This window comes from Cotesia typhae, unplaced genomic scaffold (assembly GCF_013202065.1).
Source record: "Cotesia typhae breed Kobodo isofemale line unplaced genomic scaffold, CoteBio_Ctyphae contig_48, whole genome shotgun sequence".
In the NCBI taxonomy this organism is placed as follows: domain Eukaryota; kingdom Metazoa; phylum Arthropoda; class Insecta; order Hymenoptera; family Braconidae; genus Cotesia; species Cotesia typhae.
In genome coordinates this window covers 2,242,842-2,258,425 of record NW_027423756.1, presented here as the reverse complement: position 1 = coordinate 2,258,425, position 15,584 = coordinate 2,242,842, and the positions used below count along the sequence as shown (strand labels likewise).

At 31.6% G+C, this 15,584-nt stretch overlaps 1 protein-coding gene and 1 long non-coding RNA gene across 3 annotated transcripts in view; both read right to left on the bottom strand.

Moving 5' to 3' along the window:
• LOC141529522 (zinc finger SWIM domain-containing protein 3-like) overlaps positions 1-15,450 on the bottom strand; it is a 45,065-nt gene extending 29,615 nt beyond the window's left edge. Inside the window, exon 1 of one of the 2 annotated variants that reach the window (XR_012479605.1) lies at positions 15,063-15,116. Coding sequence is in view for 1 of the 2 variants with exons in the window: in XM_074246099.1 (XP_074102200.1) it covers positions 15,063-15,144 (82 nt within the window). In the remaining variant the exon portion in view is untranslated. Of the gene's footprint in view, positions 1-15,062 lie in introns of both variants that reach the window. The other variant, XM_074246099.1, reaches the window with a different exon arrangement.
• Positions 1-15,584, bottom strand: part of LOC141529551 (uncharacterized) — a 104,442-nt gene that overhangs the window by 46,567 nt on the left and 42,291 nt on the right. The window lies entirely within an intron of this gene.

Below are 15,584 nucleotides of genomic sequence, written 5' to 3'. Positions count from 1 at the left end.
AGTACGTAAGTGTGAATGAGTGGATGTATGAGGTCGCAAGCGGACGGCTTAATGTATGAGTGTGTGTCCGTGTATCGCAGCATTATTGGAGGCGTTGTAACGCTGAATTAAAGCTAACCGGGTACTCTAAGACAGAGGAAAAATTTTAATTTTTATTTTTATTCGAAAAATTTAATAAAAAAATAAAAAGGCCCAAGATTTAACCAGACCCACAGAAACGGAGAGTAAATTTTTAATTCTCATTTATTTTGCTGGGGATTATTTTCAAATACAAAAAAAAAAAAAAAAAAGCTAAGATTCAACTGGAATCCAAAAAGAGATGGATGAAAAAATTTTATTTTTATTTTTAATCAGCAAAATTATTTTTCTTTAAAAAAGAGCCCAATCTCGACTGGAGCAAGAAAAAATGATTGAAAAATTTTATTATTAATTTTCAATCAACAAAATTATTATAAAAAAATAAATGGGCCCAAGTCTCAACCGGACCCAAACAAACGGATAAAAATTTTTATTACTTACTTAATTTGCTGGAAATTATCTTTAAAAACGAAAAAATGCCCAAGACTCGATCGGATCCAAAAAATAACAGTACAAAAATTTTTCCTTATTTTCAATCAGCAAAATTGTTTCTTTTAAAAAAAAGGCCCAATCTCGACTGGAGCAAAAAAATGATTAAAAATTTTATTATTAATTTTCAATCAACAAAATTATTTAAAAAAAAAAATAGTCCGCAGACTCAACCGGACCCAAACAAACAGATAGATAGTTTTAATTACTTATTTATTTTGATGGGAATTATTTTAAAAACGAAGAAAATCGCCCAAGACTCGACCGGACCCAAAAAAAAAAATAAATTGAAAAATTTTGTTTTCATTTTCAATCAGCCAAATTAATTTCTTTTCGAAACAAGGCCCAATCTCAAACAGACTAAGAGAAACTAATTAAAAAATTTTTATTTTTTATTATTAATCAAATATTATTTAAAAAAGAAAATAAGCCACAGACTTAACCGGACTTAAACAAACGGATAGAAAATTTTTATTACTTACTTAATTTGCTGGAAATTATCTTTAAAAACGAAAAAAATGCCCAAGACTCCATCAGACCGAAAGGGAGATGAATAAAAAAATTTTACTATTCATTTTTAATCATCATAATTAACTTTTTTTATAATAAAAGGCTCAATTTCGACCGGACCCAGAAAAAATGATCCAAAAATTTTATTTTTTATTGTTGATCATCAAAACTAATTAAAAAAACAAATGAGGCCCTAGACTCAACCGTAGCCGAATGAACGTATAAGAAATTTTTATTACTTATTTATTTTGCAGGAAATTATTTTTGAAAACGATAAAAATGCCCTAGACTCGACCAGACCCGAAATAAAATAAATTGAAAATCTTTGTTTTTCTATTTTTAATCAGCAAAATTATTTTCCTTTGAAAAAGGGCCTGATCTCGACTGGAGCAAGAAAAAATAATTGAAAAGTTTTATAATGAATTTTTAATCAACAAAATTTTTTAAAAAAGAAAATAGGCCCCAGACTTAACTGGACCCAAACAAACGGAAAGAAAACTTTTATTCCTGTTTTTTTGTTGGGAATTATTTTTCGAAACAAAAAAATTGCCCAAGACTCGACCGGACCCGAAAAAGATAAATCGAAAAATTTTATTTCTAAATATTAATTAACTAAATTATTAAGAAAAAAAAAATAGACCCAAGACGCAGCAGGACCCAAATAAACGGATAGAAATTTTTTTATTACTTGATCACCAAGATTAATTTTCCTTGAAAAGAAAGGCCCAATCTCAAACAGACTTCGAATAACTGATTGAAAAATTTTATTATCAATTATTAATTAACAACATTATTCTTAAAAAAATTAATAGGCCCCAGACTCAATCGGACCCAAACAAACGGATCGAAAACTTTTATTTCCCATTCATTTTGCTAGGAATTATTTTTAAAAACGAAAAAATGCCCAAGACTCGACCAGAGCCAAGAATAGAAGAATGCAAAAAATTTATTTTCTCTTTTCAATAACAAACAAAAATTTATTGAACAAAAATCAGCCTAATCTTGACAAGACGATAAAAAACTGATTGAAAAAATTTATTATCAATTATTAATTGACAAAATTATTTCAAAAAAGAAAATAGGCCCCAGACTCAACCGGACCAAAACGAACAGATAGAAAATTTTATTACTTATTTCTTATGCTCGGAATAATTTTTGAAAACAGAAGGAATTGCCCAAGACTCAACCGGACCCAACCAAACGGATGGAAAACTTTCATTTCTCATTTATTTTGCTGGGAATTATTCTGTAAAATAATTTTTCAATTAATCGTCAGGTAAAATGTCAAAAATAAATTAAAACAAACATTGAACTCAAGTCCCAATAATTTTGATATTTTAATTAAAATTATTTTTTAATTAATTGACAGGTAAAATGTCAAATAAGGAATTGAAAAAAAAATCGCTCTCGAGTCCTGATAATTTTGATATTTTTATTAAAATTATTTATCAGTTAATTAACAGGTAAAATGTCAACTAATAAATTAAAAAAAAAAATTGAACTCAAGTCCGAATAATTTTGATATTTTAATTGAAATTATTTATCAGTTAATTGACAGGTAAAATGTAAAAAAATATACTAAAAAAATCGCTCTCGAGTCCTGATAATTTTGATATTATTATTAAAATTATTAATCACTTAATCAACAAGCGAAATGTCAAATGATAAATTAAAAAAAAAAATTGAACTCAAGTCCGAATAATTTTGATATTTTTAATAGAATTATCTATCAGTGAATTAACAGGTAGAATGTCAAATTATAAATTAAGAAAAAATTGAACTCAAGTCCGAATAATTTTGATATTTTTATTAGAATTATCTATCAGTGAATTAACAGGTAGAGTGTCAAATTATAAATTAAGAAAAAATTGAACTCAAGTCCGAATAATTTTGATATTTTTATTAGAATTATCTATCGGTGAATTAACAGGTAGAATGTCAAATTATAAATTAAGAAAAAAATTGAACTCAAGTCCGAACAATTTTGATATTTTTATAAAAATTATTTTTTAATTAATTGACAGGTAAATAAATAATAAATTAAAAAAAAAAAAAAAAATTGAACTCAGGTCCTGATAATTTTGATATTTTAATTAAAGTTGTTTATCAATCAATTGACTGTTAAAATCCTGAATAATAAATTAAAAATAAATCGCACTCATGTTCTCATAATTTTGATCTTATAATTGAAATAAATTTCTAATGAATTGACGGGTAAAATCCCAAGTATCAAATTAAGTAGTAATCGCACCCAAGCCCTGATAATTTTGATATTTTAATTTAAATTATTTATCACTTAATTGATAGGTAAAATGTCAAATGATAAATTAACAAAACATTGAATTCAAGTCCTTATAATTTTGATATTTCAATTTAAATATTCTTTTTATTCACTGACAGGTAAAATGTCGAAGAAAATATGAAAAAGAAATGGCATTCACGTTTTAGTAATTTTGATATTTTAGTTTCCCTTTTTCTTAGCAAAGAAATCATTTCAAAAAAATCTACAGGTGTTTCGGCAGTTCAAGGATAACTTTACTTTAATGTTATTAGTTTGCATTCACATCATTACACTTTACTCCTTTTATTAAGCAATTAAGATTCCAGTTGAATCTTAGCCTTTTTTTTGTATTTGAAAATAATCCCCAGCAAAATAAATGAGAATTAAAAATTTACTCTCCGTTTCTGTGGGTCTGGTTAAATCTTGGGCCTTTTTATTTTTTTATTAAATTTTTTCGAATAAAAATAAAAATTAAAATTTTTTCCTCTGTCTTAGAGTACCCGGTTAGCTTTAATTCAGCGTTACAACGCCTCCAATAATGCTGCGATACACGGACACACACTCATACATTAAGCCGTCCGCTTGCGACCTCATACATCCACTCATTCACACTTACGTACTCGGCTCATAGCGTCACAATCCCCTCTCATGCTCGGCTTTGTGTGAGCGAGTAAGCTGCTATTGCAGCATCTCACTCTCGCGTCTCCTCTACTTCCCCGCTCATTTTCATTTCTCGAATAGCGCGCTTCTGATTGGCTATCGTTTTTAATTCATAACTCAAATTCTATGGCCCAAAAAAATTTTTGGCTCAGGAACTTTCGATTCAGTATTTTTTTCTCTATCGACCCCAACAATTACTCCCGCCACTTCAGAGACACCCTGTATATATATATATATATATATATATATATATATATATATATATATATATATATATATATATATATATATATATATATTTATTAAAGGTAGATTTATTAATGAAGCCAAATTCCCCGATCCAATTTTTAGACTATTTTATTTTATTAAAATTTTTTTAAAAAATTCTGAGTAGAGAAAATCGCTCTCAAAAATTTTACTGTCTTGAATCGAATAAAATAATTTTTGAACCAAGTGACATGAATTTCTGTCACTAAACATTACTTGGTTAGAGAATTTGTAAGTATAATTCAAATTAATAATATAATTTCATAGAATAATATGCGTAATTCAAGAACATTTTTCTCAAATAATTGTTTTTACCAGTGCTCATTAACTTTTGCGGTGACTTTCATCACTACATCGAGAATGTAGTGAACGGCTTCTTGATCGTTCACGTGACCAATGATGACGATCAATGGAACGACGGATGTGAGAAGATTTTTTGGAGTGATGATCAGGCTGTCGATAATTGAGAGAATGATCTTGTGATTGATAGTGCGAACGCGTAGAAGAATCATACGCAGACTGACTGGGAGCATGCGATGACGATTCAGGAACATAAGATGATTTTGGTGTCTGCGATTGGTGATGAGATGTTGAACTTGATGACTTTTTTGAATCGACTAGATTTTGTAAAGGTTTTGCAGAAACGTTATTACTTCGCCTGATTGACGTAAACATTTGTGTAACGGCTCGCTCGAATTTCTCAAAATTCAGTCTTGGTTTTGAATTTAATTTAACATATTCTGAAAAATTAAATTTTTTAATCCAAAAGCTTTCATAAATATGCCTGAAGAAATCCAGCACTTGCTATTATCTTTCAGAGTTTTATTATTATTTCCCAACTCTCTTACGTTGTTTAACGTATAAGAATTCATGATTCAAATTTTGTAAAAAACCAAATTGACCCAGAAAGATACTAGTACGCATTAAATTTTTTTTATCAATTATAAAGCAAAAAATCCACGAAAGGAAAAATTTTTCGGTAAAGTGGATCCGGTGGTCTAGCAGCTTAAAGTTTAAGCTATTTTAAAAATTTTATTTTTAAATAAAGGGAATGATCAATCTTTTCAAATTTTTTACACTTATTCTATTACTTATCAACTACACAAAAATGAAAATCAAAACAAAAAAATTTTTTTTTGTAATTAGAAAAATGGCGCTGAAGTCTTCTAAAAAAAAAATGGACCTGACTGGTAGATATAGATTGATCTCTCCTCTGATCTGAAATTTAAAAATATGACTGATTTTTAATTAGTAGAAGTATTATTATCGTCGATATTAGAATGAAAAAAAAAAAAATATTTGACAAAATGGCGCGTAGTTTAAAATGAAAATCTATAATTCGCTTTCAAAAATATTTTTAACTACGCGCCATTTTGCCAATTTTTTTTTTCATTTTTTAATTCTAGTATCGACGATAACTATACCTATGCTAATGAAAAATCAGTGATATTTTTGAAATTTATATGAGAGAGAGAGATGAACCTACCTTCACCAGTCAGGTCCATCTTTTTTAAGAGGGGGACTTCAGCGCTATTTTTCTAATTAAAAAAAATTTTTTTTCTGTTTTTATTTCCAGTTTTGTGTAATTGATAAGTAATAGAATAATTGTAAAAAAATTTGAAAGCATTTTTCATTACCTTCAATTAGAAATCAAATTTTTTTAAAAAACACGGAAAGAAAATTATGTGAACTATTCCTATAGCATTATAGGAATGGTTCCCATAATGCTATAGGAACAATTCCTATACTATTATAGGAACTATTCCTATATCAATATGGGAACGAATCCCATAATATTATGGGAACTATTGTAATAATATTGTGGGAAGGGTTCCTATAATGCTTTAAGAATCATTCCTATACTGTTATAGAAATGGTTTCTATAATTTATGGGAACCATTCCTATAATAGTATAGCAATGGTGCCCATAATATATAGGTCTAAATCCTACACGGAAAAAAAAATTGGGGCTGCCACATGATACATCTCTGTGGAAGATACATGAGTTTCCCATTACTATATCATTATAGGAATATTTCCCATAATGTTATGGCAATGGTTTCTATGATTGTATAGGAATCATTCCTATAAGTATAGGAACCATTCCTATACCATTATAGGAACCATTCCCATCGTTATGGGAACCATTTCTATCGTTATGGGAAATATTCCTATAATTATGGGAATAGTTTTCATAATTCATGGGAACAGTTTCTATAGTTGCCTGAGAACTGTACCTATAAAATTATAGAAATAGTTCCCATATTTTTCTTTCCGTGTAGCTTGAATTTGAGGCCGCTAGACCACCGAGTCCCCTTAATGGAAAAAACTTTTGTTTGCTCCAAAACAAAGAGTCGAGGTAAAATCAAGTTAATTTTTTGTTTTGTATGCAAAAAAAAAACTATATGAACATATTTATATACCGTAAACAGTTTGGCTAACGTCTAAGGGTAATGGCTGCCACCCATTTCCACCAGTTCGGCTCATAGTAGATAATCGGTCTTCTCCAATTATCGATTTGAAGAGTCGTCGTGCCATTTCAGCAGGCTCATGACGAAACTTCACTTTGATATAATGATTCGAGCCAGAAAACTTGTCGGAATACTCAGAACTAGAGGACTTAAAACGTTTCTGATTGTCAGTGTTCCGGGATTCAGTTTCTGAAAATGCATTAGAAGAGCAAACAGGAGTAGAATGTTTTACGTCAGAATGTTGACTTGAATTATCAGCTGAGAAGTTTGTGGTGTCACGACTATGTAGATGGTGTGATTTTTTAGCTGATTCAGAATCAAGTGGAAATAGAGCCCTGGGCTGGGAAAACTGAGATGACTTCGGGTTGGCTGCTTGCGTAGTATGGGGTTGGCTGGATTTTTGGCGCAAAAAAGTTAGTAATTCTTCACAAAATTGAATTCCTCTGGCAAAATCTTAGAGTCAAAGAATATTTCTGTTTTAGGATTCAGCAGATAAAGTTATTATTTTTTTTATTTTAAAAATTTTGAATGGCTAATAAAATTAATTTTAATATCTACACGGAACGAAAAATATGTGAAATATACCATTATGGGAACTATTCCTATATCATTATAGGAACTAATTCTATAATAGTATAGGAACGGTTCCTATAATAGTATAAGAATGATTCCTATACCATTATGGAAAACATTCCTATAATATTATGGGAATGGTTCTCATAATGCTATAGGAATCATTCCTATACTATTATAGGAATGGTTTCCATAATTTATGGGAACCATTCCTAGAATATTATAGGAATAGTTCCCATAATGACATGGGACTACACTGCATTTATTTATTTATTTATTTCATCAAATTGATATTTATATTAAATAAAAATCATTTCTAATATTAATTAGAATAAAAAAAAATGAATTTTAATTTTCAGTTCATGTCCACCACCACATTATCATTATTATTAGCGATCTTGCAGTTATTATGTGACTGTCGTAACTTATAAACTATAAATAAATAAAATTTTGCCTCATGGAATAATGAATTTTTTGTAATTGCACCGTACTTTTTTAACTATTGTCGTTTTTAATTAAAGATATAAGCTCATCCCGACCTTACACCCGACGTTTCATATATATATATTTATTTAAATTATATTTATTCTATATATCATATAACATCATATAATATCATATAGAATCCTATAATATTATAATAGTAATAATAATAATAATAATATTATACAATATAATATAATATTATTATTATATTATAGTTATATTATTATTATTATTATTATTATTTTGTTATTAAATGCTCAGGGGGGTTATCCCCGGAGTCCGATTCTCCGAGGGCCCAGCCTGAGCTCCATCCGTTACTGCTGGACCACTCCGCACAACAAGGCGGTTAGTGATCACAGCAGGCCAAAGTCATTTTCCTTAAGAGACGGAGAGAACCAAGTAAAACAGCCTTCTGCATCCTAACTGCCAAGAACTCAGCTTTTGATGAGCAAGCTGGAACTTTGGCAAGTGAGGATACAAAAGACTGTTTCATCCCTCCTAGGACGCCAACAATCAGGACGACAAGCTTGACACGGTAACCTGGGTAAAGTTTGCCAATTTCAAACAGGAGATCCTGATATATTTGTCTTTTGTGCTCTTCTTTGGCTGAGATGTTGTATTCAGCCGGGGCCGAGAACTCAATGACATAAATGTCACGAGTGGCCTTGTCGAAGAGCACAATATCAGGTTTGTTGTGATCTATCCGCCGGGTTGTTGCAAATGGCATGTTCCAATAAATTTTGCAACTGTCATTCTCAACAACCTGGGGAATATCTCCTGGCAAATAAGGCAGCACTGGTGTCACGTCAATACCGTAGCAATGACGAAGATAGTAGTACAGTACTCTCTCAGGGCAGCATTGTGACGCTGGATATATGCACCTCTCGCCAGCACTGGACATGCCGACAAAAGGTGCATAAGCGTCTCCGGATGTTGTCTACACCTCCTACAGGACGTGTCCGGAAGCTGCACCTGGAGCACCTTGCTACGGTACTCAAGAGTGTTAATGACACCATCTTGGCAGGCAAATATGAACCCTTCAGTCTCGGACATCAGGCCCGCTGACTTTAAGAAGGAAAACGTCAGCTGGATGGACAAGCCATGATCACGCACGTGTTTAAAGAACACGCTGTGCATGGACTTGTCCATCAGTTCGCCAAGGAGTAGTTTTTCCTCGGCGTTCCTGATGACGCTCTTAAATTCCTCCTTTCGGAGTTCCATAAGAGCGTTTATTTCTCCAAGACCAAGGGTTCTTGCCGCATATATTGCTGCCTTATACAAGAATGACCCCTTATGCGCATTTTCATGTTTATGTACAATTTGCATAAGAAAGTCATCCTCGTCTGCAGTGAAATTGACAACTTCGTGAGTTAAACCCAGGACCAAACGGTCGTGAAGCCGCTCCAAACTCTGCAAACCTCTCCCACCGATGGACCGGGAGAGGTATAATCTGGCGACTGATGAATTGGGGTGCATGCTCCGATTCATATTAATGATCTTACGGGTTTTGATGTCGAGATCTCGTAAATCCTTTCGGGTCCATTTCAGGACACCGAAAGAGTATAGTAAGACTGGGACAGCGAGCATGTTAGTAGCTGAGACTTTGTTTTTGCCGGAAAGTTCGGAGGACCAAATTTTCCGGAGTCTCCTAACATACTCGCTCTGGAGAGTTGTTCGGACTTCAGAGACCGCATGCATGCGGTGCTCTTCCATTCCTAGATATCTATACAACTCCCCGGCGTCTAATTGGCTTAAGACGCTCCCATCCACTAATTCGACATCATCACCAGTATCAGAGCACTTACCCCTCGCCAGATGTACGACGATAATAATAATAATAATAATAATAATAATAATAATAATAATAATAATAATAATAATAATAATAATAATAATAATAATTATTATTATTATTATTATTATTATTATTATTATTATTATATGAAAAATTGATCTGGGTACTCAAATGAAAGGTCTCGATGAGTGTAATGTCGGGGGGAGCTTATATCTTTAAAAATGTCAATAGTTCACAAGATATAAGGTTATTTCTTAATTATTGATATTTTTAGAGATGTAAGCTCATCCTGATGTTACGCTTATCAAGAGCTTCCATTCGAATACCCATATGCATTTTGATATATTTTTCATATATACATATATATAATATATATAAATATATGAAAAAATGATGTGGGTGCTCAAATGTAAGGTCTCGATGAGTGTAACATCAAAACGAGCTTATGTTTTAAAAAATATCAATAGTTCACAAGATACAAGGTCATTTCTTAATTATTGATATTTTTATAGATGTAAGCTCATCCTGATGTTACACTCATCAAGAGCTTTTATTTGAGTACCCACATGCATTTTTGATATATATATCCATATACAGGGTGTCTCAGAAGTCGTGAGCCACCGGACAGGGTGTGGTAGAAAATTGGATTCTGAATAGAAAAGTCCTTTACCATTTTTCGATCAGACCCATAGAAAAATTACTACAAATTTATGAAAATAGACCAATGAGGAGCGCGGTTTAGCGGCAGAACGGTAGGCGCAAGAGCGAGCGAGTGGAAGCGCGACAGGCAATGAGTGCGCGCTCGCTTGCACACGTGTGATATCATTGCTCAGTTATAGCGGGATGCCCGCATGCAATAATAATGATCAATGATACTCCTGTAAATAAAAAAAAATTAATATTAGAAAAATCATCCCATAGACAGCCCCATAAAATAAAAAATGTGCGATTTTTTGATAATTAAAACTCAAATTTTCGGTGTCACCGAAAAATGAAAAAAAAAAAAAAGCCAACAGTCATATTCAATGATACCCCTGTAATTAAAAAAAAAAAAAAAAAAGAAAAGTTATAAAAGTACCCCATACACTCTGAGATACAGCCCCATAAAGCCAAAAATTTGCGATTATTTAATGATGAAATTCAAATGATCAGTGTGCACTTGAAGTTAAAAAAAAAAAAAGCAATAAAAATAATCAGTGACACTACAGTAGGTGAAGAAAATTTTTAAAAATAAAAACTACCCCATAGACAGGGAGATACAGTCCCATAAAGCCAAAAATTGTGCGATATTTCAATAATTAAAATAGAAATTTTCGACGACTACTCAAAATTTCAAATAAAAATCTAGGACTAATAGTTAACTATACCCATAACAATCAGAAAAAAATTAAAAATTACAAAAACCACCCCATAGTCACTAAGATACAGCCTAATAAAGCCGAGTATTTCGGGATTATTTAACATAAAAATTAAAATATTCACAGTGCATTCGAAAAAGAAAAAAAATACCAATCAAAATTATCAGTGGTACTTTTGACCATCAGACAAATTTAAAAAATTGTAAAAACACCCCATAGATACCGAAATATGACTTGATAACGCACAAAAATCGGGATTGCTTAGAAATTAAAATTCAAATTATTGGTGCCCATTGAAAATCAACAAAAGAAACCTTTTGTACTTATCGATTAAACTCCTGTGTATCGAAAAAATTATTATTTAAAAAACCACCCCGCAAACTCCGAATTATGATCCCATTAAGCTGAAAATTTCTGATTTTTTAGTAATTAAAATGCTACTTCTCGGTGTCCGTTGAAAATAAATGAAAAGTATGAAAACTCATTTTCAGATATACTCTTGTAAGCAAAAAAAAATAAGATTTGAAAAAACACCCCATTAACGGCGAGATAGGACCCCATAAATCCGCTAATTTGTGATTTGTTAGTAATTGAAATTGAAATTCTTGGTGTCCATTTAACAACAACAAGAGAAACCTATTGTACTTTTAAATTACACCCTTAAAAACAAAAAAACTTAACTCTTGAAAATCCACCGCATAGACACTAACAAACATCCAAATAAAGCCAACAATTTGCGATTTTTCAATAATTAAAATTCAAATTTTCATATGACACCGAAAATTTCGATATCAATCCACAAAAAATCGATAAATCGCGGCTTTATGGAGGTGTATCTTGGGGTCTATGGGGTGAATTCTTGAATTTTGATATTTTCATTTATTAAAAAGAGTAAATTGGAAAGTGGAATGAGTTTATGCTCTTTATTTTAAGTGGACACCGAGAATTTCAATTTAAGTCAATTAAAAATCGACAAATAGCGACTGTATGGGGATGTATCTCGGTGTCTGTGGGGTGGATTCTAAAATTTTGATTTATTATTTTATAACAGAGATAACATTAAAAAGTACAATAATTTTCTTTTACTTATTTTGAGTAGATACCGAGAATTTCAATTTAAATCAATAAAAAATCGAACAATTGTGGCATTGTGGGGTTGCCTCTCGGTGTTTATGGGGTGGATTCCAAAATTTTGATTTTTTAATTCATAAAAAAGGTTAAACTGGAAAGAAAGATAATTTTCTTTGAGTTATTCCGAGTTGACACCGAGAATTTCAACTTAACTTCACAAATAATGGAGAAATCGCAGCTTTATGGGGGTGTATCTCAGTGTCTATGAGGTGGATTCTTAAATTTTGATTTTTCAATTCTTTACAAAGGTTACATTGGAAAGTACGATAATTTTTTTTAAGTTATTTTCAGTGGACACCGAGAATTTCCATTTAAATCGATGGAAAATCGAAAAATCGCGGCTTTATAGGGTTGTCTCCTGATGTTTATCGGGTGGATTCCGAAATTTTCTTTTTTTAATTCATGACGAAGATTGAACTGGAAAGTGGGATAGTTTTCTTTGGCTTATTTTCAGTGGATACCGAAAATTTCAAATTAAATAAATGAAAAATTGACAAATCGCGGCTTTATGGGGGCGCATCTCAGTGTCTATGGGGTGGACTCCATAATTTTGATATTTTTATGTATGACTGACGTTAAATTGAATAGAAGGATTATTTTCTGTTTGTTATTTTCAGTGGACACCGAGAATTTCATTGAAAGTAAATTAAACATCGACTTATCGCCAGTTTATGGGGGTGTATCTCGGTGTTTATAGGGTGGATTCCATAATTTTGATATCTTTGTGTATGACCGAGGTTACATTAGATAGGAAGATTATTGTAATTCTGTTATTTTAAGTGGACACCGAGAATTTCAATTTACGTCAAATAAAAATCGACAAATCGCGAGTGTATGGGAGTGTATCTCGGTGACTCTGGGGTGGTTCCTAAAATTTCGATTTTTTATTTCATAACAAAGATAACATCAGAAAGTACAATAATTTTCTTTGACTTATTTTGAGTGGACACCGAGAATTTCAATAACAATCCAAAAAAAAATCGAGCAATCCCGGTTTTATGGGGCCGTATCTCGGTGTCTATGGGGTGGTTTTTGTAATTTTTAATTTTTTTCTGATTGTTATGGGTATAGTTAACTATTAGTCCTAGATTTTTATTTGAAATTTTGAGTAGTCGTCGAAAATTTCTATTTTAATTATTGAAATATCGCACAATTTTTGGCTTTATGGGACTGTATCTCCCTGTCTATGGGGTAGTTTTTTATTTTTAAAAATTTTCTTCACCTACTGTAGTGTCACTGATTATTTTTATTGCTTTTTTTTTTAACTTCAAGTGCACACTGATCATTTGAATTTCATCATTAAATAATCGCAAATTTTTGGCTTTATGGGGCTGTATCTCAGAGTGTATGGGGTACTTTTATAACTTTTCTTTTTTTTTTTAATTACAGGGGTATCATTGAATATGACTGTTGGCTTTTTTTTTTTTTTTCATTTTTCGGTGACACCGAAAATTTGAGTTTTAATTATCAAAAAATCGCACATTTTTTATTTTATGGGGCTGTCTATGGGATGATTTTTCTAATATTAATTTTTTTTTATTTACAGGAGTATCATTGATCATTATTATTGCATGCGGGCATCCCGCTATAACTGAGCAATGATATCACACGTGTGCAAGCGAGCGCGCACTCATTGCCTGTCGCGCTTCCACTCGCTCGCTCTTGCGCCTACCGTTCTGCCGCTAAACCGCGCTCCTCATTGGTCTATTTTCATAAATTTGTAGTAATTTTTCTATGGGTCTGATCGAAAAATGGTAAAGGACTTTTCTATTCAGAATCCAATTTTCTACCACACCCTGTCCGGTGGCTCACGACTACTGAGACACCCTGTATATATATATATATATATATATATATATATATATATATATATATATATATATATATATATATATATATATAAATATATGAAAAATTGATGTGGGTGCTCAAATGAAAGGTCTCGATGAGTGTAACATCGGAATGAGTTTATATCTTAAATAATGTCAATAGATTACGAGATACAAGGTCATTTCTTGATTGTGTATAATTATGAAAACTATTCCTGAAATTTATGGGAAAGATTTCCCTAATATCTATGTATAGGTTTAAATCCTATATATTATAGGAATCATTTCAAATTCACTCCGCACGAAGATTTTGCATTATTTTATTTTGAGAATGATTCCTATAATAGTATGGGAACGATTCCTACAATATTCCAGGAATCCTTCCTATACGATTATAGGAATAGTTCCCATAATAATATAGGAACCATTACTATATTATTAGGGGAATGGTTCCCATAATGATATAGGAATCATTCCTATAATGATAGGAACCATTCCCATCGTTATAGGAACTATTCCTATGATTTTGGGAATAGTTCCTATAATTATGGGAACAGTTCCCATAATTTATGGGAACAGTTCCTATAATTGCCTGGGAACTGTTCCTATAATATTATAGGAATAGTTCCTATATTTTTCTTTCCGTGTAGTATTTACAGGTTAATTGAAGGGAGTGTCTTCTGTTATGACGTAATTATAATTCATTGAAAATGAGCTATCAGTAGAAAATCATTCATTCATTTATTAATTTATTCGTAAGTCACTAAACATAAAATTTTTGCGAATTTCAAAATTTTAAATGGGCCATGAAATAACGAGAAACATTTTAAAGTAAAAGTTAAATAGATCAAATTGAAGGGAATTTAATCGGCTTTAAAATGCAATTTTCTGTAGAAAACAGTCCATTCCCAGTCAAAAGTCATTCATAGTTTGAGTCTTTCGTAGTCACCCAATTTTATCGACAATAAAATTGATTGTCTGAGCAATAAGTGTAATAAGTCTTATAATGGTCGGTCAAAAGTAGGCACTATGTTGATGACTCAGTCGGTTCATCATAGAGTAGGTAAGCATTATATTTGTTAGAGGTTACGTGACTAATGCAAAATTATGGGTTATGATAATTAAAAATTGTACCTTCTTGCGAAGTTTTACAAACTTGACATACAAATGGAAAATTCACATTTTGTTTGTCAGTCTCAATTACAGCCTGGATCATCCGTGATTTTGATCCATTATTAGGGTTAACTACTTCCAGTTCTTGAACTGGTGAGTAACCGCGATCTGATAAAATATCATCTTCATCTGAGTCGCAAAGATCACTTGCATTGGTCCGCGAAGTGATGTCTTGAAGGATGTTTTCAGTGCGAGTGATCGAATCGTTTTCTCGGGATTTGCTGGCATTGAGGGCTTTTGTTGCTGTTTTTAAGTCAGCAACAGCTGAAATATTATTAGCCTTCTTCTTTTCATGACAATCATCCGGGACATCGGGTAAAGTCACATTCCCGTCAGTATCAACAACCAGAGACTCGAGCCACTGCTTATCTTCTAATGACAATATGATGTGAAATTAACAATAGAACATGTTCAATAAAGGATTACTAATATTAAAAAAAATACCCTCGGATATAATATGCGTCCGCGTTGACAGCAGAACTT